The sequence below is a fragment of the Crocodylus porosus genome, unplaced genomic scaffold, assembly GCF_001723895.1.
Source record: "Crocodylus porosus isolate Cpor-Errol unplaced genomic scaffold, CroPor_comp1, whole genome shotgun sequence".
NCBI classification, from domain to species: Eukaryota; Metazoa; Chordata; order Crocodylia; family Crocodylidae; genus Crocodylus; species Crocodylus porosus.
In genome coordinates, this window is record NW_017728886.1 from 83,259,376 (window position 1) to 83,284,241 (window position 24,866).

The following is a 24,866-nucleotide window of genomic DNA, read 5'->3' on the forward strand; positions in this document are numbered from 1 at the left end:
GAAGCGGTGGAATGAATGTACATGAATATTACAGTGGGTCAGTCAAGATTAGAATTGAACCATTTTAAGGCTAGGTACAAACATTAAAAAAGCCCAAGGCTGAACTGATCTAAATTGCACTGTTTTCTATAAGTGGCATAATTTAGTTTGATAGCAAACAGAAGAGCACATGTTCACCCCCCTTTTTTGCGGGGGGGAGGGGAGACTCTTAGACCAGATTCTGCCATTTTTAAACCAGTCTGTGCCAAACTTCTATTCTGTTACTGGTATAGACTGTTTTCTGATGACTTATACTGGTAAAAGTGTAATTGTACCTGGCTTCAGTAGAGGAAAGCTTGCACTTCCATCACGCTTATTGCATCAGCTTTGTAGATACAGAGAAAACTTCCCCTTTTCCCTCTCTAGTGCTGTGGATGCAGTGCCTTTCAATAGCATTAAAATCTCACACATACTGAGAATAATGACATGTGAAGCTCAAAATAGATTCTGTGCTGCCCTAGAGCTTTTAAGAAGCATGAGAGATTTGCATAACTGATAACACTTTGTATGCCCCTTTAAGAATATGCACAGACTACAATTCAAGAGGAGCAAATAAGAGAGGAGGTGTGACCAGCAGCATCAGGGGACAAATTCTGTAGGCTTGTTTATAGGGGAATGGTAAAGTGCTATTTTCTCAGTGGCATGTGTCAAAACGAGTAAGCAATTGCCACCAGTATTACGATGCCAGCATTTTTTTGTTGTGATCTAGTCTTCTGGTTTTGTTCCTTTTCAGCCTTTGGCTCTATCTGTAGCCATGGGCAATGCATAAAGCCACAGACCCATCCAAAAGAACACCAGCAAAAAAGGCACAAGACCCCACCTTACTTCCCATGGTAAACAGTAATTTGGCTGACTCTCCTTGAAATACCATTGCAGCTAATCATCCTGGGGCATATTTGAAAGAGTGAGCCAAATCCTTTTGTTATCCAGGGCCAGGATTTTCAAAGGCGCTTACGGCAATTAATCAGTTGAATTTTAATAGGATTTGGGTGCCTATCTCCCATGGGCTCTTTGAAAACTGCCAGTCTGTCTGCAGCAATAACTATTTTAAGTGTGAGCTCATTTGCAGGGTAATATTGCTTATAATTATGGAGGAATATAGGCCAAACTTAAGCCCTTTCTACAAACCAATCAGTCCGCCTGAACTTTTGAAAAGTTTTGATAATCCCTTTTCCTAATGCCCAGAGCCATCCCTCAAGAGGTCCATTTCTGAAACAAATGCACTAAGCCTTTTGTGTTCTGAATTACCACGATAGGGACAAGTTCATCTGATGGTTATGCTGTATCACAAGGGCCAGCCAGTAGACTACAACTCTGACAACTTCCCTCCTTCCTGCTCACCAGTATATTTTACCCCTCATCTATAGTTGTGATTCAGTCTGTGGGCCAGCAGCTAATATTGTTGTGCTGATGCAAACTGCAAGCATGGAGAAGAAGACAAAAAATAATTTGCCCTGCTTGGCCACATCCACATGAGTGTGGACATTTGTTTCCCCAGGGACAACTGGAAGTGGCACATCTTGTGCTGTTGCTACATGTCCCCAGGGAATGCTCATGCCACGTGCTCTCTAGCCTATGGCAAGTTACCCCAAGTGGAGTAGGGGAGGCTGGGACCAGCAACCTAACCTGCAGTTCTTGGGGCCTCCTTGGGCTCCAGCAGCAGCGATCCTGCTGCTGAAGGCCTGGGCAGCAGCCAGAGTGTGGCTCCAGTGAGCCTGGCTCTGGTTGGGGTGGCGTGTGCTATCAATGCATGCGCCACCCCACTTTTTATTGTTGTTGTGGTTATTTTTGCACTTTTTTTTTTCACCCCAGGATTTCCCAGGGTTAAACAAAGCCTTCTACCTTGAAGTATGGAGAACACCTGAATGTGCAGTATGTGGTGCCACAGACATGTTTGCAGCACCACATGCTGCAGGGCTGCGCTTGTCTAGACACAACCCTTGGGTTTACCCCAAGGGTAAATGCAGCCAGTGCAAATCAATGCTCCCATAATCTAAACCTGAGGTTTGCAGCAGGATAGCTACTGAATACTGAACCAAATGTGCATAAGGCTTCATAATCTGGCTCATGTTTCTGAACTAATTGCCAAAGGATTTGATGGCAAAAGAACATTTCTGTTTATTCTTCAAATCACCTTACTCTCAGAATTGACCCAAAGTAAAGAAGACTCTACCTTGCATAGATAGTAGAGCTTACATACCATTATGTAATGTGACCATGTGAAAGACCTTTTCCACAAATAAGAGGTTTTCTTATTTAGAAATAACATTTACAACCTTTACAGCTGCTGCAGAGTCAACTGTATCCTGAGGATTAAATTCTGCACTCAGATCATAACTCTAGTTAGAGTTTTCTTTTTTGTGAATCTAAAATTTTATAATAGAGCAGGATGGGAATTTTCTGGTGAAATTTGTGTCTGAAAATGCATTGATCAACCTCAGACTTCCGTGGGAATGGTTCCAGTTCATTGCAATTTTTTTAAGGAAGTAATTTCATTGAATATGTTTGATGTTGAAATATTCCATTTATAGTTTTTTGAACTAAAGGTTTAAATTTTTCATTTTGAAAGATTTTCTTAGTTTGAAGTGTATATTTAAAAACTTTGCTGTGGAAATAAAATAGTCATAGAGAAGTAGGGTGGGAAGGGACCTCCAGGCTAGGGACAGACATTCAAAAAGCCTGAGCCTAAATCGATTCAATCTTTGCAGGTTACTCCATCCTGGCTAGCCTGAACTGATTTGAAACTGGACAGACATTCTCTCTGGTCTAAGGAAATTGAGGCACATGCCTGCAGTGGCTCAGGCTAGAAGCTAGGGGGTGCTAGAGCAGCCCTCTCATCCCTTCCCTTCTGCAGGAAGCTGAGCTGAGGAGAGCATTGCCAGACCCCGGCAGGACTCTCTCATTAGGGAGGTCTGCCTGCACAGTCCCAGGCTTTTCCCCACTGGCTGCTCAAGGGGCAGGAGTGTTGCCAGCCCCCAGCCCTGGGCTAGCACGCTGAGGCAAGGGGTGTGTGTCCAGTGCATGCATCTGTTGATGATACAGAGCTTTTCAATCTCCCTCCCTGCTTTGTCATGCTGTCTGCAGTGAGCTGACAGGCAAGCAAGCCAGCCGAGGTGGGGTCTCTCATCCAAACAGCCAGACTCCAAAGACTTCGAATTAATTCCCTTCTCTGCAACGTGGCGCTGTGTTCTGGCCTTTAACCAGTAAGTGCTGCTGTGCAGTTTTTTTTTTTTACTCTCACTCACTCCTTACTACTTACCCCTCCCTCACAGCACGCAGTGGCCACAGGTAGCCAGCCACAATTCAGGTCAGCAAATTATTACTTTTATCTTGACAAAAAGAAATGGGGGAGAAAAGTAATAGTTCCTTCTTAATTTACTACCCCCTCTTAATTCTTCTGCTCCACCCCGCCACCATGTCCTCCCACCCCCCATCCATGTACCCTCTACCTGCGACCCCCACGCCACCTGCTGTGTGCTGCCACTGCAGTGGGCATAGCTCCCAAAGACAGCTCCAGCAGCATCACTATAATGGCAAACACTCTAGCAGCCATCTGCCACCCCAAGCCACTAGCACGGAGAAAAGCCTCCTCAAGGCAGCCCCACACCTGAGCTGCTTTTCCAAGAGTCACTGCTCCCTGCTTACAGCTCAGGTTGCTGCCAAGACTTTGATTCCATTGTAACAGCATGTTGCAATGGACCCCAAATGATTTTTCTTTTCCTTGAAAATGCTGTTTCAGAAGAAATGTCCAAGTTTTAACATTTTGTTCAAATTCAGAATTAAAAAAATGTTGATGTGGAATTTCCCATAATATTAAAATCCCTTTTCCAGAATAGCTGTTGATTGTGATGCCCTGAAAAGTCCTTACTCAATGCCAAATTACTCCCTTGCCCACATCATCTTTAGCTTCAACTGTAGGTAATTAGAGAAGAGTACACATTGTAGTGGGTAGTTGATAAGTGTTGCACTCTAGGCAAAGCCCTGCCAAAGAGCCAGGGGACAGGGCGTGAGGACAGGGGAAGGTGCAAGGAACAGGAGAGAGTCTTACCTGCTGCAGGGAGTCTGGCTGCTGCTGCTGCAGTACAGAGTCTGCAGTGCCTGCCATTCCAATACCCTCTCTTGAATGGCACCCAGAGGTGGAGATCAATTCACCCATGCCTAGTTACACTACTGTCCAAAATTAAAATCTGAGATAGAAATGTGCCTGTTGCCAGACTGTGTCAGTGTGCTAAGTATGTGAAGTATATGTGAAATGCACACCTCAACCTCACTGGGAGATACAGTAAAATAGGGGAAAATGGAGAGGAAGGAAGTGTTGCAAAGGCATGTCACTTGTATGCTTTTCTGTTTGTTCTCAAGCGTTGCTGCTGCTGCTGCCTGTATTAATGAAGTCCAGGTGTACAAAGTCAGGTTGTTTTGACAAAGCAGCGTTCACGCCACAAGAGGAAAAAGCCAAGAGCAGTTTGTGAGTTGGAAATGGCAGAAGCCCAGAGAGAAGCCAGCTGTTTGTTTCAGATTTTTAAAGTAAACAACTTTTTTTAGTCAAATTGTCTTAATCTTTTCGCACACAGCTTCCTCTCACTTCACATCCATTGAAAATGGAGTGGTATAAGCAACAGCCATGTTAATAGCTAATAACAGAGCAGAGGGGATTAAAAATAACCTACCTGTGATGGGCCCTGCAGAGAGTTCTGCTGCCAGCTTGGGGCTCCTTTTCCCTCTTCTCAGCATGGCCAGTGCACTGTTGTTCATTTTGCACCTACTTCTTCTGCCTAACATTATTTTCCCAGACTTCAGCTTCATGGACCAACCTTCAATACAGATAAGCTTCTCTGAAAGTTCAGATGCTTATCCAAAGCTTATCTCAGAAAACACACAAGAGCCACAGTTTTAGCCAAGTCTTAATCAGCGCTCCATTTTTTTCAGGTTTTAAGAGATGGGTGCAAATAATTTGAGACTACAAAAGCTATAAGCCATTGTTTGAAAGTCTGCCCTTTAGAGTCTGACTCTCTGGTCTAGAAATGGAATTATAAATCGCATTTGACTGGGGTTTTAGTACTAATATTGCCCCAATCAAGCCCAAATCACAGTGCTTAACTGTTCCTTATTTGGGCCACCAGGCCAACCTGCTTCTTTGCCCGTTCCCTCTTCTTTTCTGTTCTATTCTCTTCAAGTTCTTATAACCCTTCATCTCCACAAGATCTGATCACCAGGTGCTCAGTGACATAACTGTCACCTGCGATTGTCTTTTTATCCCCTTTTCTTCCCTTGGGGAAGCAATATGAAAATTAAAAAAATATTTTAACCTCTGCTGCAGTGTTTAAAGATAGGACAGTGAAATCTATGTTTAGGCATCCTGTAGTCTGAATTTCACCAGTCCCTAAGCCACAAACATGTATGCCTAATTCAGCCTCTAATTTTAAAAAATGTTAACTTGCATTTGGGTTTTACCATATTAGTTTGAAGAGGGGTTTGGGTTGTGTTTTGCTTTTTCTAAATCAGGTTACCCATTCATAGTACAAATACATTCTCATCACCTATTATTTGTTGTCGTTCAGCAAATTTAGTACAGCTTATAAACTTCAATGTCAGTTCTGTGCATCTCTACCTTCCACCTTCCTTTTAAGTAGAAAAAAAACCTTCTACAAAGACCTTTATATATGGCACTGTTTTCTGGAGAGAGAACTGCTATTGAGACATCGATGCCAGTTTGTTTAAAATGTATAAAATTAGATACAACGTATTGCATCTAGGCTTTTTGCTTAAATAATGTATTTCTCTGTTAATTTATTTATCATGTTGCTCTTACATCTTTATCAACATTTAGATGACTGAAAATAAGACATGGTATTTTAAGAAATGTGGAGGTGGATATTTCCTTTCAAGGACTGAAGTATTTAGCAAAGCTGCTCTATAGCTGACATGTAAATTCTAGGACAGCTCTGGCTGTAGTGTTGCTTATGGGACAATCAGCTCCATTATCACCATAATGTTAAAAGACCGAGTGAAATTTGCCCTTGGACAAAAGACCACCAAATAGCATATGAGCTACTTAAATTCCCTTCTAAAGCCCTATCTCAAGAGCTTGTAGATGCAATCAGATACTGAACCTAGAGACCAAATCAGGTGGTTAATGCTGAAAAGAAGATACAGTGCTGATTTGCAGGACAGGATGCTGTCTTTACATGTGTATTTGTGAAACAAAGGTAAAAGAGGACATGTCCAACAGTTAGATGTGTGTTTTCTGAAACAATCCTTGAAGAAAAACCTGCCTGTAAATAATACTTCATTTTTTTTCTTAATGCATTACTTCTCAAGAAAACTATGTTGCTAGCAAGTCGGTTCTAATTTTATGCTCTGTTTTTAGCATGCCTGCACACAAGACAACCCCTTCCCCCTTTCCTTTTTTTCCTTTTGCTATTTCTACATAGATATTTTAAAAAGAAACCTCCATCTCAAATTTTTAGAAAGGGTCTGAATAGGAACTTAAGATGACTTTAAAAGAAATAAATTCCCTGACAAAAACATTAACTTCCTGTCCTCAGCTGATTGATACATTGCTATTACATTATGCTCAGGCAGATTTGTACAGTTTGACAATGTAATGCAGGATTCAGTGAAAAGTGGTATTTCAAGGCTAACCTCCCAGCAGCACTGCTTGCTTCTTTCCCAACAAATTTAACTGTAAAAAAAAAAAAAAAAAAAAATTAAGGTGCAAACTTCTCAAAACATCAAAGTCAAACCAACACTGTCATTTTTATAACAAATCGCCATAAATAAGTTATCTGCTTTCTTCATTCCTTGTCAGTTCTTAAATTATATTTATAGCATTCAAAACCTTCCCTTGTACATTTCTGCTATTCACATGTAGGATCCCTTTTCCTCTGTGTTCAAAGAGTTCAAAGACTAGTCTGTTCAAAGGAGAGGGCTATTTGTGAAGTGATATTTCTTGTCTTCAAAAATAAGTTAAACTGATTCTTTTGAACTGTGCCATCCTGACAGCATCAAGTACTGAAGCCCTCTGTTTATCTACAGAACAGGTAGACACAAAACACGTTTGCCCTTCAACACCTGATACGGAGAAATTCTCTTTGGGGTAAAAGATGCCGTATTCAGAAGTTGGTCTTTCCACTGCGAATGCTGGTGGGATAATTTTATATGATGTTTTAGGATGTGATAAAAGAATATTTAAGGTGACTTTCTGCAGCTGCAGAAATTAAGTCACAGCCCTGCTCAGCGTGAGTGCTGTCTCTTGCATATGGTCATACAGGCTGGGGAATCAAGAGGCTAAATATGATGTTAACCATGCCACTATGTGATGTGCTACTGGTTTGCTTTATTCACACCGATTCATTCGATGGGTAGGCATGGGTGAACCTTTGAGTTGACTTTTTGAAACTCTTGACTTAGGTGCTTAGTTGGATCTTCTGCAATCAGTTGTAACTCCATTGAATTACCACTGCTATGCCAGCTGAGGATCTTCCCCCTTTTTTATTGCCAGTGCTACCAACTGGTGCACATAACAGGACCTCTTTGGGGAGCTGTTCTCACTGCTTTTATGAAAAACCAGTCTCTCTGTACTCTGTTCCTGCCCTTCCCTTGTTTCCTCCCTTCAACACCAGGCCTGGAAAGGGGAAGAGGAGATAAAGAAGATTCCTCCCCTGCCTCACCACCATGCCTGCAGGAGAAGCAGATTGGGATCTGGGAGGAGAGGGGGCAAGAGGTAGAGAGGTTTGTCGTGAAGAGTAAAAAGCGAAGTTGACGTGAAAAGTGGGGGAGCTTATGTAATTATGAGGCTGAGACAAGGGAGGTGGAGGAACACAGAGAATTAATTAACTAAAATATTGGGATTTGAGACAAAGTTGGAAATCTTGCACCATCAGGCAGTATTTTACACATGCCCCCACAATTTGATTTTAGCTGGGTCTGGCTGCTGTGGAGCAAATTGGAAAAAAGAAAAGAAAAATATATGTATAATCTTATTTTGAGAGAAGCTAACTCATGAGTTTGAATTTTGGGGGCTGGCAAAAGTGCATATCACCAACTACTCCCTCAGCTATCCACACCTCCAGTGCTCCATCTGAAACACAAACGAGGTTAGAGCTTGTTATTCGCTAGCATCCAGCAGCCAAACCAGGAAATAGCCACAGAAGAATTTTTAAAAATAATCTTCTTCGTTTCAATGTCAGTAGTTCAGGACCAAAGGGACAAGAAGAGGCCAATGAGGTCCTTTAATAGACTTCTTTCTATGCATCCCAAGCCTTTTGCTGGAATATTATTGGCCCTGGCAGCTTTAACGCTCCATTTCCCATAAATTCCAGCTCACAGACAGCTTTCCTGTGGCAAATCCAAGTGTGCTTGGGGAGAAGCATACGTTATTTTTATCAACCTCCCACAGCAGAAGTTCAAGTTCTGTGGAAAATATGGGGAAAAAAATTAAGCAAAAGACAGAAAAAAATCCATCTGCTGACTACCACGTTTCTCCGAACTGGAATGACAACAAATGTAATGTCTAGGCTGCAATCAGCTTAGCAGTCTTCTTCATGCTAAGAAAAGGAAAATGACCCTTTGGGTCATATTTTACTCTGATTTACAGCCTACGAATGAGCTAATGGAGTCATACTGGGTACAGGGTAGCAGAGAGCATGGCCTTTTGCCGCTGCTCCCCGTCAGACAGGGGGGGTGAGGGAAGCTTGCACGCAGCAGCTGCCACGTACCACCCCAGGGGTATACTGCTCCATGTCCAGCCACCGGGGGTACACTGACCCAAAAAGGTTGAAAACCCCTGAGTTAACATGTTGCAACATAATTCTGTTTTGTAAGAGAAGCATGGACATGAGAGATGAAGAAATAGCTTGTTATAGAACTAAGTGGAATATGATGATTTCAGTTTACAGATATCTGTATATTTTCTCCAGTTCTGGCTCTTATGTGCTCTATTCCCTAAATGTTACTACAAATTTAAGATGCAGCCAAGCCCTCCCCCACCTCCCACAAATGCAGCTCATTTTAAATCACTGCTTCCTATAATGCTTAGCTTTGTTCTACAGATTTTTTTAATTTGGTCCCCTTGTACACAACCTGTAATCGAATAAGAATGTAATGATGTACACCTGTCTCCTCCTACACACAGGGATGGTGCACAATGAGGCTGCTGTCAGTAAAGCTCCTGCATCAAAGATCTTGTCTAAAGTCTGTATCATAACGTGCATGCACAAAGAGGCAGAATTGAGATGGCACTCTCATGCCCCTTAAATTTGGCACAGTCAGATTTGGCACAGTCAAAATCATTGTTTGGGAACAATAATTCTCCTAGCATAGCTTTCAGCATGTAATTTCCTAGATTTCAAAGCAAATTCCCTTATAGGCAAGTATGCCATTGTAAATACGTAGACGAGTGAAGGGACATACAAATATATCAAGACCAAATGATAGATGGAAACAAACTAAGCAAAAGGGAAAAATAAAATTGATTGGTTTCAAATGAAATAATATATTTTGGAAGACTAATTTGTTTAATGCTTACAAATGTATATATTTTCAGCATGCCTTTCATTCATGCTGAATGCATCTACACTTGGACTTTACTGCGGAGTAGACTAATTAGCTCTGCAGTAAAACATCACTGTCTACATGTGCGCCAGTATTAGGGTGCAGTAAACCAGTTAACTCTGCTATAGTCAACTAATTAACTCTGTTGGGGACTGTACTATTTTCTGGTGGAGTCATCTACTGTGCTGAAACACATGTGTAGATGGTGACCAGACGGGGACAAACTCGTGCCTGCCACCTAGCAACATGGCTCCACAGAGTCAGCACCCTCCTGCCCCAGCCAGACCTTCTGCCACCCAATGCTACTACCCAGAGCCTGGGGCTGACCACCTGTGCCCTCTGTCAGCTGGCCCTGCTCTACTCTGGCTTAAATTGCTAGAGTGTAGGTATGTAGATGTTATGCCTGGAAGTAATTTACTCTGGCTCAAACAGTGAAAAGAGAGTTGGTTAGGTTTTTATTTTTAAATTTTCAAAAGTTTCAATACAGTTTTTTTGCCAAATACATATGCTGCCGAATTGATGTGAAAAATTGCATTTTTTCGTGCAAACTTTTGAAAATTTACAAAATTCCATCCATTCTTCTCGTGAAGCTCTAAAAAGGGGTTATTATAAATATGTGAACTACAAGATCTCCCAGAATGCCACAAAACTATGACCTGTGGAATTCAAATAATACTAATGAGACTCAGAAAAATGGTTGCATGATTCAATCATTCCACAAGATTCTCAGTTATTCAACATCTAGTGGCTGTTTTAGCCAAAGAGAATTTTAAATTCATCCAGAACTGGATTCAGGCTGAATAGGGAATGAATAAAGCATTTCCCCTAAACTGCGTGTTTTTTATGCCGGGGAACAGGCACTTGTACATGCGACGGGGGTTTAGGGTTGCATTCTCTGCCCCCTAAATTGAAATGGTGGGTTTTAATTGAAACTCACCATTTCAATTTAAGGGTTTCCATCACTGTTACGGCAAGAGGCCCAAGACCGCTCAAGGCCAGGGGGCGAGCTGCCAGCAGGCCGAGGAACCCTTGAGCTGTGAGGGCCCAGTCCTTCCTTCTGCAGTCATGGCACCCCCCGGGCCAGCCATGTGAGCTGCTAGCAGGCCAGGTGCTGCCTCAGCTCAGAGGCAACATCCAGCCTGATCCAACTCTTCCCTAAACCCGAGCTGAGGCAGCACCCAGCCCGCTAGCAGCTTGCCCAGGCAGCCTCAGGGGGCACCTCCACCATGGAGGGAAGGACTGGGACTCCCTGCAGCTCAGGGGCAACTTAGCCGACCAGCAGCTCACCCCCTGGCCATGGGAGAGATGGGCAGATTCCGCCACAAAAAAAAAGTAGGAATGGGTCCTTTGCCACTTCTGCCTTCAGCAGGCACCTGTTGAAGGCAGAAGCAGTGAGGGGCCCGATCCTTTTTTTCCTGTGGAACCTACCCACCTCTTCCATGGCTGGGAGGTGAGCTAATAGTTGCAAACTAAACTCAGGTTGTAGTTTATTTTGCTGTGATGCAAACTCATTTTAAAAACCCCAAAATTCCTACATGTGTGCAGTGTAATGCCGTTAAGCTACATAAAGTGATATTTTCATCACGTGTACATGGTAATGGCATCACATGTACAAGCGCCCGTCTTTCTTGTTCTGTACTCGCAATGAATGTTTCCTCATTCAGGCCGTCTTTCACCATGGCCTGGATCCCTTTCATCTGGTGCACTGCTCTACACCAGGCTCTTGTCTGCCTATGTCCTTAGACCAACGCAGCTATAACCTATACCCCTGCTCTACACCCGCCTGTCACTGAATAAATTCCTTGCTTGATAGGCTAAATTCAACCCAGCATAACTCCTCTGAAGATAGTTTTATGTTAAACAAACCCAAGGTGGTCCTATATTTTTGGTTTAGGTGCCAAAATATCTTGGATTGGTATGGAGAGATAAGAAAATAGGCAGCTACATTTATAAATGTCCTGCCTCTAGTTCTCAAAATAAAATGTATGGCAATTGCAACCAGTGTGATAGTCTCTTTTTTGTGTCACTATCAAATTTGCATGAAGTTGAAAATCTATTTCTGGGTCCAATAAATGGGGGTGGGAGATAATGAGCATTTGTGGCTGAGGTTCTCCTCCAGGCAAATTTCAAGTCTGTTTTGCTAGGAAGGAGTGACAGGAAATATTCATCCTGCATAGCAGAACTAGCTGACTGCATTTGAAACTCAAGGAAAGTCATTGCTGCAAAGTTTTGGTATGCAGCTAAGCGCAATGGATTTACAAAGTGCAGCATGGTGTGCTGATTCCTTCTGTTGATGAATAATCCACGTTTCAGTATTTTACAATGTCTTTATATTTGTGCTGCATCTTGGCTCTTTTTGCATAGCTGCTGTCACACCTGAAGAAGTAAGAGCTACTTGCAATGGACAAGGGGTGTGATTCTCCCATGACAGTGTCCAAAACCTTCTAAGTCATCTCTCTCTCTCTCAATCACATGCACTTGCAGGTGTGCCTAAATTTTATAATCCAGTTATTCCTAGGTACTCAGGGTTTGCCTTCAGCTTTCTCAGTGCCTGTCAGTTTGATGACAGATTTAAAACAATAGGTTAAAAAAAAAAAACCAAACTAGAGTGTTGCGGTTCCATCTCCTCATGTGTTTAACAAGTGAGAAAATTTTGGGGTAAGGATAAGAAAGAGAGGAAGACAAAAACTTGTTTTGCATTTTCATCTTTTGAGGCAGAGACTATTTCCCTGGAAGACAGTGGATCCTTGTTTCACATAGGGGTGTATGAAAGAGCACAGCCAGGACTTTAGATTTAGTGTCATCAAATGCTCTACTCCCCATTTCTTACCTAGAACCAGGATGTTCAGCTGCCACAGTTTCCAAAACTGGCTTCTAAATAAGAGTTTGATTTTTTCAAGTATACTGCAGCACATCTCATTATAATACTTCATACAGATTAAGAGACTTACTTAGCATGAAACTTGCTGAGCTCTTGGGAAAATCTAGGTACTTGCTTCTGTGTTAAAATGGGACCTAATCTCTTTTCAGTTTAAATCTGGCCTCACTGTTGCTGCCTAAAAGACTTCTACCAAGGTCTTATAAGCATTACCTGCTGCTGAAGCACCTATTAATTATGTTCTTCCAGTCCCAGTTTTCTGGGTGCATTAGCTGGAGACTGAGGAAAATGACTTGGAATAAGACACCCATGCACAGGCACATTTGGAAGGAGGGAGGGAGGGGGGAAGCTTATTAAAAGCTATTTGGGACTTTGACATGGAATTGCATGTTTCATTTTCATCAGAACCCTTGCACAGATAGACCTGCCTACAATTGTTTCTTTTTTTAGTTCCCTTTAGCAAAATGAAACTGCAGCAACACAGTCTTATGCACAATGAAAGACAGAGTATCCTTCCTCTTAACAGATGTGAAACAGCTGTTCTCAAAATATGTGTGGGGGTGATCTATTATATTCAAGGGCAGCAAAATATACAGGTATCCTGTCAATCATTTTCTGATTTACAGGTACACTTACAGGTGGCACAGGCTAATTAAGGTTCTTTAAAGCAGCATTTGTCAACCCATGGGTCACAACCCAAAAGCAGATCACAAGAATATATGAAAGCATCATGAGCAAACTTTAGAAATGGAAAAACACGAGAAACCATGGCTTTTCCCTTGCAGGCTGGCAGTTCCTGCTTGCCTCCCCACCCCGTTCCCCCCGGCTCCACACAAGGGGGAGGGGCTGCAGCCTGTGGTGGGGGCAGCGGGTCAGGACTGGCCACTGATGTTTACAACTGGGTCCTGGTACAAAAAAGGTTGAGAACCACTGGTTTAAAAGTATTCAGTTCTATAATCTTGGGGCTCTGGCACGTGTTATACCTAAGACATAACACCTTAAATACTAGATAAATAAATACCATAATTAGTACCCTGAACACATATTAAATCCAATTCATAGTGTGATAATATAACAAATAAACCACAAAGATGTTCCATATATAATTTGAAACATCTTTGTGACAAGTTTGTATGTTGCCTTAAATTGAACACAGACCTTTAAAAAGCAGGAGTGCAGCTGGGAGCTCCCAGCTGCCATGTGCTGCATCATGAATTTTCGCACACAGGGAACTTCAAAGAGCACCTCTGAGGCAGCTTTTCTGGGCATCCCTGTCATGGACTTTAAACCCCATGCCTGGCTGCTCTGGCCAGGTTCAGGGGATCAGAGGCTCCCCAGCGTCTGGGACAACTAGACCCAGAGAGAGGGGAGAGGAGAAGCAGCTTCTGATCCCTGACAGCCAGCAGCCCAGCTAGAGCTGCCAGGCACAGGGTTTTAACAATCCACTGATTGATGACCTGGCTGGGACAACCCTTGGTTTCCAACTAGACCCAGGGTTGTCCTAGCTGGGGCCAAAAATCATCTAATTAGCTCCAGCCCCCATACTGCACTAGGAACTCAAATCATCCCTAGCATAGTCGGGAGCCAGTTCCCAATTAACTACTGTCAGCTCTGGCCCAGACTGCACCAAAGCCAGTGTGAGTACATAGTAGGCTCCTGGGAGCCAGATGAGAGTCAGCTGATTGCTGCCCGAATGGACCTGCGGGCATTCCTCTTTCTACTTGCTGGTGCAGGGAGAGTCCAGGATTATGACCCCAGGCTCCCCATGCACTGGCAAGTAGTAATAGTTCAATTAGGACCTCATCGAGATCCCAACACTCACACCATTAAATGAAAGTGTGCCAGGTGCCTCTTTTTCAGTTGCTTGTAACTTTTTCCAGGCTAAAACCATTCAGACTGAAATTTTCTATACTAGGCGGTGACATCTGGCTGCCTTTTCAAGAAACGTGCTAGGAAACTAGAAGCTCTTTTGGCCTCATCACAAAAAATCACCCACATTTAGCCAATATGTGAGTGTGACAAAAAATTTGGAGCTTGTGGCACATGCAGTAGTGGCTATTTGGCACCTAATATCTCTTCTGTCTCCATTGAGCAACCACCATCCTCTCCTGACTCCTACATGATGATTGGATTTTACATATGCCATCTTCACACAAACTAGAACAAATGGGCTGAAAGTGTGGCTCTACTTCCATTGACTCTGAGAACATGAAAAAAAGTAGAAGGGCAAGAGCAGAAAGAGGACTAAGATTTGGAGCTGGAGACTGACAGGAGCCATTACTGGCAGAGGTTCTCTGAAAATGAATCTGTTATGCAGATGATGATGGTGTTGCCTGTAGGACTTTTCTTTAAGAAAACCAGCTGCCTTTTTCTCTAGCTATACTATCAATGACATTGTGCCAAAATTAGTTGGCGCTTTTGACCCTCGTGTAAAATGGGAACAATACCATTCACATCACAGAGCTGTTCTCAGATTCATTCCGCAATTCATTCTGGCTGCATCTATACAAGCCGCTGACTGTGCAGACATTGTAAAAATAAGTACTAAATGACAGCACAGCATAAGGAGTTACTGCACAGTAGCATTACCAAATGGCTTTTTCGTGATGTTGTCTATGCAGTAGCCTGAGACGACTGCAGTAGAGTCATGTCATGCTTTCTGCCATGCAATGCTACTTACTGCACAGTTGTCACGGACTACTGTGCAGTCAGTGGCTCATGTAGATGCGACCTCTGAGAGCATTCATTTGGTCTGTAAAGTACCAAAGACTAGATCCTGTTTTACTAGTTAGGAATCTAAGTTGTATTTAGGCATCTAAACAGCTGTTTTCCTCAAGTCCTTCAAAACCCATTGACACAATACTTTAGTGGGTCCTCCTCCTCACCATGTTTTCTGACTTAACGGCAAGGTGTAATATTACTGAAGTAGACCTGTTAATAGTTTTTAAGGGACTTGAGCAGGGCAGACTAGAATCAAACTTAGATGCCTAAGTGCCATTTAGATACCTAAGAAATTAAATAAGACCTAACCCTAATATGTTATGATGAAATCACCATAAAAAACTGTGAGGATACTAATAACCCTGTATTCAGAGCAGGGTATGAATAGTGTGTAATATAATTAATGCAGGAAGTCTCACACTAACAGGTGAAGGTAAAAAGAAATGCCGAACAGCTACCCATTCAGTAAGCACAGCCCATCTTGAGCACTGAATGAAACTACTGCAGAAAAACAAATCCTATGTGATCCTGTAATGAAAGACAATATCATAGTGCATATGCACAAAAGGGTGAATTGAGGTTGCGTAGAATCTTAATTCTGGCAATCCTGTCTTTTGCGTGCTTGACTTCAGAGGAGTAGCATTCCTTTAACCCAGTGTGGGGGGTTAATGTAATTGTAAATAGGCCAGCCAAGCAATTAGCTGTCTGCTCTCCCTTTCTCTAGAAAACTAGCACTATACATCCACATTCCAAAGCACCTGAACTATTTCTGAGTTACTAAATTTCACAGTTAATTGCAAGGGCTTTAATTTCTGCATTACTGATCGTGCCTAAATTGAAAGAGCTGTCACACTTCTGGTTAGTACGAACGTTTTATTTAGCACTCTATACTGGTTGCTTGCAGCTGTGCCTTAAAGGTTGATTTAGAAGAACATTGGCTGATAAGGATAAATGGGAGGTTGAAATCAGACTGTCAACTGTTTACGGGCCAAGAAAGAAAAGAAACAGCAGAGAGATGACTGGGCTCACATACTGAATCCAAGGAGTGCATGTACCAGCACCTCAGACAGAGGATGTTTCTGTCCAGACTTGTTCTGCTTCTGCCAAAGAGCATGTTTTGGATATTTCAGAGGTGAATCTAGAAGGATAACATTCACTTTTACCCCCTTTCAGAAAAATCAGCCAACTGGGACAAGACTACAAAGAGATCCCAAATAAATGTTAGGAGAATCTGTTTTTATTTCAAACAGGTTCTCTTAACATTTATTTGGGACCAGATGAAAATGTCCAACTAATCCTTAGCTAGCTGACAAATTACAAAAAACAAACAAACCATGAAACCAAATCCTAACATGTCTGCCTTACTGCAGCTCACTTGAGCATTACTACTGTGTTCCTATTTGGGGCCCATTCACCCCTTTAAGAGATATGATTATGCTTCTGATTTCCTTTGTCAAGCTGAGCCAATTAAGTGGTGGAGAGCTGTTCTCCCTTTTTTTTTATTCCATCCTCTTTAGATAGATTTGAGTGCCCCAGTTTGCACAGGGAGCTCCTGCACTAGGGTAAGAAAAAATCTAGACCTAAATGATTAGTTAGTTAACTGTGAGAATCTGGAGACTGTTGCTGCACAACAGGGAAGGACTGTGCAAGAGAATTAAAAACCTCATAACTTCATGCTGGGGATTTCACTGAGGCTGCAGGTAACTAAGGGCAGATTTTGGCTCACAGAATGGTTCTTATAAGTACTGTTACCATGAACTAATCAGATGACTAAAGTTCTGTGATTTGTAAAGTACAGCTGTGTGTGCCTAAATGAACTCAGAGCTGTGGGACTGTAGCCTTGCTTATTCTTCAGGGAAAGAAATTGTTAGCCTTAGTTGTTCCGATGCATTAACCATATAAGCTTTGAGACGCTAAGTCATGAGAAGGGCTCTAAAGGTGTACACAACATGTAAAATAGTAAAAAGTAATCCCACAATTCTTAAGGAAAGTTGCTGTCCTTCATATACGCCATTCTACAATTGAACAAGGCTATCATGAGCATTTCATCTGCATATGAATAACTAGACACTGCAGATATGGCTGAGTTCTGCTAGAGAATGGTTACCAGCATATTATTATTAGACTCTGACTTTGGCTCACACCTGCTTCAAAGCCAACTGGGTCTGGGAAGAGGCCAGACAATATTTCTACATGTGGTTCTCTCAAGAATATTCTTTATGAGTGACAAACTCCTGTGGCATACCCTTCCACCTCCCTTATGTGGGTCTCTATAGCCCATAAACCCTGAAACCATGGCTGGAGCTTCCAGATTTCCATAGTTGTGCATGCACACTTCCTGGAGTCCCACTTTTGGGGTACTTTAGTTATATATAAAATCTGTGAGGACCATGTACCAGGCTTTGCCTAGGAGTTTGTAAAGAAAATACACTGCACTGAAAACATACAAGCATTACAAATCCTTAGGCAAAACGACAAAAACCAGTGCTCTCTCCCTGGAGTATATATTTACCACTTTCTGTAAATCCTCGGTAATTGTCAATGTGTCAGGTGAACAGGATACTCTTACTCTGCCTCCTACAGTTTTCTGTTGCCTGACCATATCTGACTGGTGATTGAGAGAGAGACTGCAGAAGATCTTGCCCTTAAATAGGGTTTCTGTCCCCTCTATTATGTAGCCACCTTCAAATCACAGTTACCTGGTTAGCTGAGACATTCCAGCCCAGTAGAGTCCAAAGTGAAAAAAAAGCTATCTTCAGGCTGGCCATTTCAGTAACAAAATCAATGTCCCTTTCTTTGGTTCAGACGTATGTTATGTGACATGTGTTGTGTCTTTTCAATGAGATGTTACAATAAACTGTACTGGTCTGTCCTAGCCCTCTCTAATTAGTTACCTTTACATATTGAAAATATAAGCCATGGTTTACTGTGCAGTAGAGCTTACTGTGTAGTAAGCATCTGCATCTACACATGCAGACCCTCATTGTGCAGTAATTGGCTCTAATCACTAGTAAATTTGCTACCTGCAAATACAAGTAGCAAATTTACTTATGACTAGTAACTGCCCAGTAGCGCATGTGTAGGTTCCTGTCCAGGAGCAAATGTGCTCCCAGTCAACTGGGCAGCAGGAGGCAGGAGATTGCTCCCTGCCCCCGGAAACTGCCTGCTACTGGGGCAGGTTCTGCCCCCTGATCCCAAGTGAGGACAATGTCCCTCTGCCCTGGCAGCAGGGAGCTTCCATCCTCTACTCCATGGTTTCGGGGCTGACAGTGGGAGGTCCTTCTTTCCCAGTGCTGGCTCCATGGTCATGGGGCCTGGACATGCTTATCTCCCAGCACCAGCTCCACAGTCATGGGGCCAGCACTGAGAGACGCTTCTGGGACAAGAGCATAAAGAAAGGCTTTTGATTTCAAACAGGTTCTCCTAACATTTCCTTGGGACCAGAGGGAGACAGGTGAAAATGTCCAACTAATAAAAAGCCAAATCCTACCAGCACCTCAGACAGAGAATGTCTCTGTCCAGATCTGCTTTGCTTCTGCAAAAGAGCATATTTTGGATATTTCCGATATGAATCTAGAAGGATAACATTCACTTGTCCCCCTTGTTCAGAAAGATCAGCCTAGTAGGACAAGAACGCAAAGGGAGGCTTTGATTTCAAACAGGAGCTGGCACTGGGAGATAAGGATCTCCTAGCCTGGGTCCCGTGCTCACAGGGCTCAGGCTGGGAAAGAAGGAGCTCCCAGGCCCAGCCCTGCACTTGTGGAGCGGAGCCTGGGAACTCCCTGCTGCTGTGGCAGGGGTACATTGTCCCCCCCCAGGCTCCAGTGGCAGAACCTTCCCTAGCAACAGGCAGGTCCCAGGGGCAGAGAGCAATCTCCTGCTTCCTGCTGCCAAGTAGACTGGGAACACATTTGCTTCTGGCCAGGTGCCTGTACATGTGCTACTGCCCAGTTATAAATCATGAGTAACTTTGCTACTTGCATTTGCAGGTAGCAAATTTACTCATAATTAAAGCTAACTACTGCACAGTAAGCATTTGCACATGTAGACGTGGATGCTTACTGCTCGGTAAATAGCAGCAGTAAATCTACTGCACAGTAAAGCATCTCATGTAGACACACACACACCGTAACCATTGTTTTGAAAACCATGACTTACAAGGGCCAGTTGCAGGGCCTCAGGGAGCAGAAGCAGATTTCCCTAGGAGCAAATCTTCTCCCACATCCCTGCACACATAGACACATACCTGAGAGAGTTTATTCTCAAGTAGTTTGCTCGAAAGTAAACTGCTCCCACATTATTTGCACATGTAGATGCACCCAGTGTGAAGTAAAGCACACAGTTTAATACAAGCTTGTTCTATTAGGGGATGGCAAATCTTATATTATCCTGATTGACTAGGCGATTACATTATATGTATTATATTTAATATTCAGAATTACAGTAAACTCTGAGCAGCAACAGCATGAGGTGGTGGGAAGCGTCCGCATGTGGAGAGGTGTGTGGCTGCAGCTGCATGCGGTGTGGTGACAGCACAGGGTGGTGGGTCGCAGTGGCCACCGCTGCATGCAACCTCCTCCCCTGCGTCTGGCCAGCTGGAAATTCTGGTTAATGGAATTTCCAGTTACTTAAATGCCAGATAGCAGAGATTTTACTGTATATTTTTTTCTAACTCTTTGGTTAAGGGGAGCCTGTATTTAGAGCAGCTGATTAACATTTTTTATAAGAAAACAAGTTATTTGCAATTCCAGATAAAAACATGCCATGGGGTGAGGAAGTGAAGATTTTGATACAAAACTCATTTAGGGTTGAAGTTCTATTTTAGATCTGAAAGTGCTGAAATGTTACTAGAGGGTCTCATGAGATTTTGTCAACTGGTAGGACCAGATGTTCACACAAATTTTCTGTAAAATATGAATAATCCTTTCTTCTCCTCTCTCCCCCACAAAACCCCAATCCTTTTTTTTGCTGTTTTTTCCAATTTAACTTGGAAATATAATCAAAGGAGCAGGTTCAGGTTAGGGCATTAAAATCAATTTCAATCCTACTTCCACTGAATTTTAAAATATTTGCATTCTGAATTCTGCTCTTGCTCAATCTCTAATTTTATGTTGATGGTTATTTTCTCTAGTAAAGATTTAAGGTATGTTTCAAAATACAGTGAGGCACAGTCTTTCCCTTTCTATGGGCATGAATGATGCCCACAGTATTGCCACATGTATTTTCAGTTTGCAGATGTATGCCAACACTTGAACTGCTGTATGGAAAAATGAGTGCCAGTTCTGACACTACTAACTGTGCCTACAAAATCTGTAAAATGTAATCTTGTGAGGATAAGAATAGAAAGCTTGGGAAGCATAATTTTAAATCCAACATAACCTGGTTTAAAGGCCTAAGAATAGCTTGCTAGCCTCATGCAACAGGAAACCTGGGTACAACATTTGGCATAAGGCATGCTCATAGGAAAACATGAGTTTAATGATCTGATCTATATTCCAAGAGATTATTGCACTTTATCATCAAGTATATCCAAATGTGATACAGGCTGTTATCCTTAGCAGTCAAAATTCTGGAGGGGCCCAGAACTGGATTAACAGAGATGATAGAGTTGAGGCTTGAGGTGCACTGATTGAGCCATTTGGCCCTGTTCTCCTTTTGCCAGTCACAGGAGGGCCTAACAATAGAAGCACTGCATTGCTCAGGGAATCATCTCCAGGATATCCAAACAGTATCAAGCCTAATAACTAGTAATGTGTTTACTGTCACCTGCCTGGAAATTTTAGCAAACACTCCAAAAGGAACTGGTATCTGTGACCCTTCTCGTTGCTTAGGAGTCAGTCTTAATTCCTCATATATTTCTATTAGCTCTGGAGAGCTGAGAAGATACAAAACTCAAACCTCAGTGTAAGTTCTCCAAATGTATCAATACTTTACTAGAATCTGTTTTCCTGTCATACTGTTACTAGCAGCCTTTGAGCTCCAAAAGGAAAGGGGCCACTGATAAGATTGATGACCTCTGAATGGCTAGAGGATTTAGATGTACAAGTCCCATTAGCTGTAATTAACACTTAAACACAACCCTATTCCCCATAGCATTTCTTTATCCATAATGTGCATATCTCAGTTATACCAATGTAAATCCAGAGTAACTCTGCTGAAATAAATGCAGGTATTTCAGATTTACAAAGTTCATCTGAAATAAAAATTGGGACTACATAAGTTTGAAGTCACAACTTGCCCTAGGGGCAAAATATTCCTCCCATCTACACCAACAGTGGGTATGCCTACATTTGCATTAACACACTTCAGTCAGTTTGCATTAAATCTAGTACCTCCAGGTATGTATACATGAGCAGGAAGGCTGCTCCGGCATACTGTATTTACAGTGCATCAATTAATTGAGTCTGCTGCAGCATGGCAATTACTAGCCAGCATTTTGTAGATCAGTGTCCCTGCACTTCAAAATAGTGGCAGGGGTGCTTTATCTAAAGCTCATTTGATCAGTTTTAGATAAAGCACCCCCACCGCCATTTTGTAGCATGGGGATGCTGCTACACGAGACACTCTGGATGCTTTAATTAGACCGGCTCTCAGAGACACTCTAATTAAAGCAGCCCTTAAACACACATTCCCAGAGCATGTGTATAAATGTCCTTCAGGTATCTCTACCTGTGCACTTTAGTGTGCAGTAGACTATTTTACTGTGCATTAAAGTGTCACGTAAAAAAGTGACGTTATGTTAATGCACAGTAAAATAGTGTACTGCATATTGAGCATCACTAAAAAACTGTGCACATGTGCTACTGCACATTAGCATAGTCTAATGTGCATTAATTTAGTACTGCATATTGGAGGTACTAAATTTAATGTGCATTAGAAAAGGCAGGTGAATGCACATGTAGACACACCCTCCATTGTGAGGTACCAGGAAAAAGTACATTAGCCTGTCTTAATGTGTATTCAATAATAGAAATACAAAGACCTTGCCCTTTTGCAATTTACTGTGTGGACTTGATTGTAAGCCATTACTTACATGCTCAGAGGTATTTATTTCAAAGGAGAAAAAAATGCTTTTAGTTTTGAAAAAAGTATATATTTATACAGCATGTGCATCTAGCACATCTATTCAGTATATAGGGCATGTGTAGATGAAACAGGGGCCCCAAATTGAAGCGGTGGGTTTTTAAAAACACTGCTTCAATTTAGAGCCAGGTAAACCCCCATGTCATGCATACACCCATGCACTTACCTACCTCTTTGGCGGCAGAGAGGGGAGGGTGATCTGCAGGCGGGTGAAGCAGTCCCTGGGCTGCAGGTGGGGAGCTGGTGCTTCCCTCTGCGACAACAGTGCCTCCCCCCTCCCTCCCCACAGGTGGCACCCAGCTCGGGCAGTCCTTGGAGGGAAGCACCGGGCCCCCACAGGCAGGTTCCACTGCCAGGCAGGCAGGCTCCAAGCTGCTTCCAGGCTACCTGCGCGGGCTTCCTGCAGAGCCCCTGACCTGCATGAAGCACAGTGTTTCACTCTGCAGCTTTAGGGCAGCAAACTAAAACTTCTTAGAAGAGTTTTAGTTTGCTGCACCCCAAGTCATTTAAGGCACATTACGCCCACAAATTTGCTACAGTTGCTGGAATTACTGCGCAATACACCACCAATGTATGCAAAAACCAACACCATTAAAGCAGTGCAAAAGCATTTAACTTGCTTTAAAGTGTCATGCGCACATGCCACTCATTTCGTCTACCCACGGCCATAGTTATTTACTAGTATAAACCTAATATAAATGAAAGGAGAATCAGACCAAGTGTACATACTGTCATCCCATTCACATTCTCATTAATCCTTGCAGGCATAATATGTTGTCTGTCTCAGAGGCCCCCCTATAAGTCTAGTAGGATAGTGAAGATGGAGTCTTGTTTCCCCAGCGTTTGCTGCTGTAGTCATTGACTGCTAGGAAAGGTGGGTCATTGTCTGTGACACAAGCACAGCCCCACAAAAGTCAATAGAGGTGCAATTGAAATTTGGCCAATTTATAAAGAAAAAAAATCTTACTTATAGCATGTATTACTCAACTGCAACTGGAAGAGTGATTTTTAATCTTTGTGATTTCAATAGCAGTAATGACCTCATGACTACCTATGGGTTAATAATCAGCTAGGCTAACTGCAGCTCTCTGCTTCTCTAGTCAGTCACAAAATGTCAGAAGAAGCCTCCTCTTTCAGGCATTAATTGCTGGCATTAAACCTAATTCTACTTTGACCTACACCCTGTATAGCCCCATTCACTCCAGCTCTGTTAAAAGGAGTTATAAGTGTAAGCCTGAAATAATTTTGTTTATAACGTTAACAAGAGATATTGAAAAGTCTGACCCCATGGCTGTTTGGAAACACCAGAGAATTCCCTGACCTGTGGTTATAGTTGCTCCCCCACGTTCAGTGCCTTGAAAGCTGACACTACAGGAAACATTGCCCCTGAAAGCAACTTCTAGAGAGACTAATATTTTGTCATCAGCTTAATGACATCCTTCCCCGAAGTGCTTCCTTCAGAAGTAGCAGTTGATTGGATTTAATCATCTAGCCAATGTAAATCAATATCAATCAATTTTTAGTACAGCAGCATGCAAACCAGATTAGCTACTCAAATAACCAACATCTACATGCATACTCTCAAGTACAGGCATTTTTCCTAACCCTCTGAATAATAGTCTTAGCAACTCTGAATAATAATTACAATAGTAATAATCAGTATTGTCCTGGGACAGAACCTCCTAAACCTGAAAAGCCAAATAGAGCCATAGGATGGAGAGAGGAAAATACAAGTTTTACTCAGTCTTATGCAACTGTAATCAGCCTTCTGTTTGATTCTTTTAGGTCACTGGTTAAATGTATGGAAAATATTGATTTTGTTTAATTAAATTATCTCTGTGCATTTGACAGGGACAAATGCTAAACATGGACTGCGCTGTAAGGCTTGTAAGATGAGTATCCATCACAAGTGCACAGACAGTATTGGACAACAACGTTGCATGGGCAAACTGGTAAGCAAGCAGCTCTGTATAAATTGAACACTGTCACAGCCCCTAGGAAATCTATCCAGTCCATATATTCTTCCCCGTTAGCTCTTACCACATGAACAGAGTCAATTGGTATATTAACTAAGATGGAATTTGTTTAATTTAAAAGACTGACATTATGTCACGATGCATTTTTTAGACCCATACTCGTTACTACTCAAGAAGCTGAGATAACAAACACGGTTTCTGTATAGTTGTATGAATGTGGGTATTTGATTGCATGGCTCTGATTCATCTAGACACTGCATTTTTTTCATTGACTCACTGATTAGTATATTCTCTATAGTGTGAATCTCTCAATAAATTCTACAAGTTAATAAAAACTGTTAGAATTACAGCTGACTTAAATTGTTGATAAATATCCTACAAATATTAGTATATTGATTTTTCTACCTTCAGAATTTTATAGAAACAATGACTTAGCTGGAAAAAACAGGTTCTATTTTGCAGGGATAGTAACAATAATTTTTAGGGCTCCTAAATAATGTCTAACCATTAGATCGAAGAATGTAACCTGTGATGGTGGAGAGGGAGGTGTTGATGGTGGAGAGGGAGGTGTTTTCCTTTTTGTCCCTTATGCAGCAATCTCATACTTTCCTCTGATA

At 42.2% G+C, this 24,866-nt stretch overlaps 1 protein-coding gene across 2 annotated transcripts in view; it reads left to right on the forward strand.

Moving 5' to 3' along the window:
- Positions 1–24,866, forward strand: part of STAC (SH3 and cysteine rich domain) — a 115,265-nt gene that overhangs the window by 45,286 nt on the left and 45,113 nt on the right. For both annotated transcript variants that reach the window (XM_019538110.1, XM_019538116.1), the window contains exon 3: positions 24,125–24,225. In XM_019538110.1, coding sequence (XP_019393655.1) covers positions 24,125–24,225 — 101 coding nt within the window. The remainder of the gene's footprint in view (positions 1–24,124; positions 24,226–24,866) is intronic.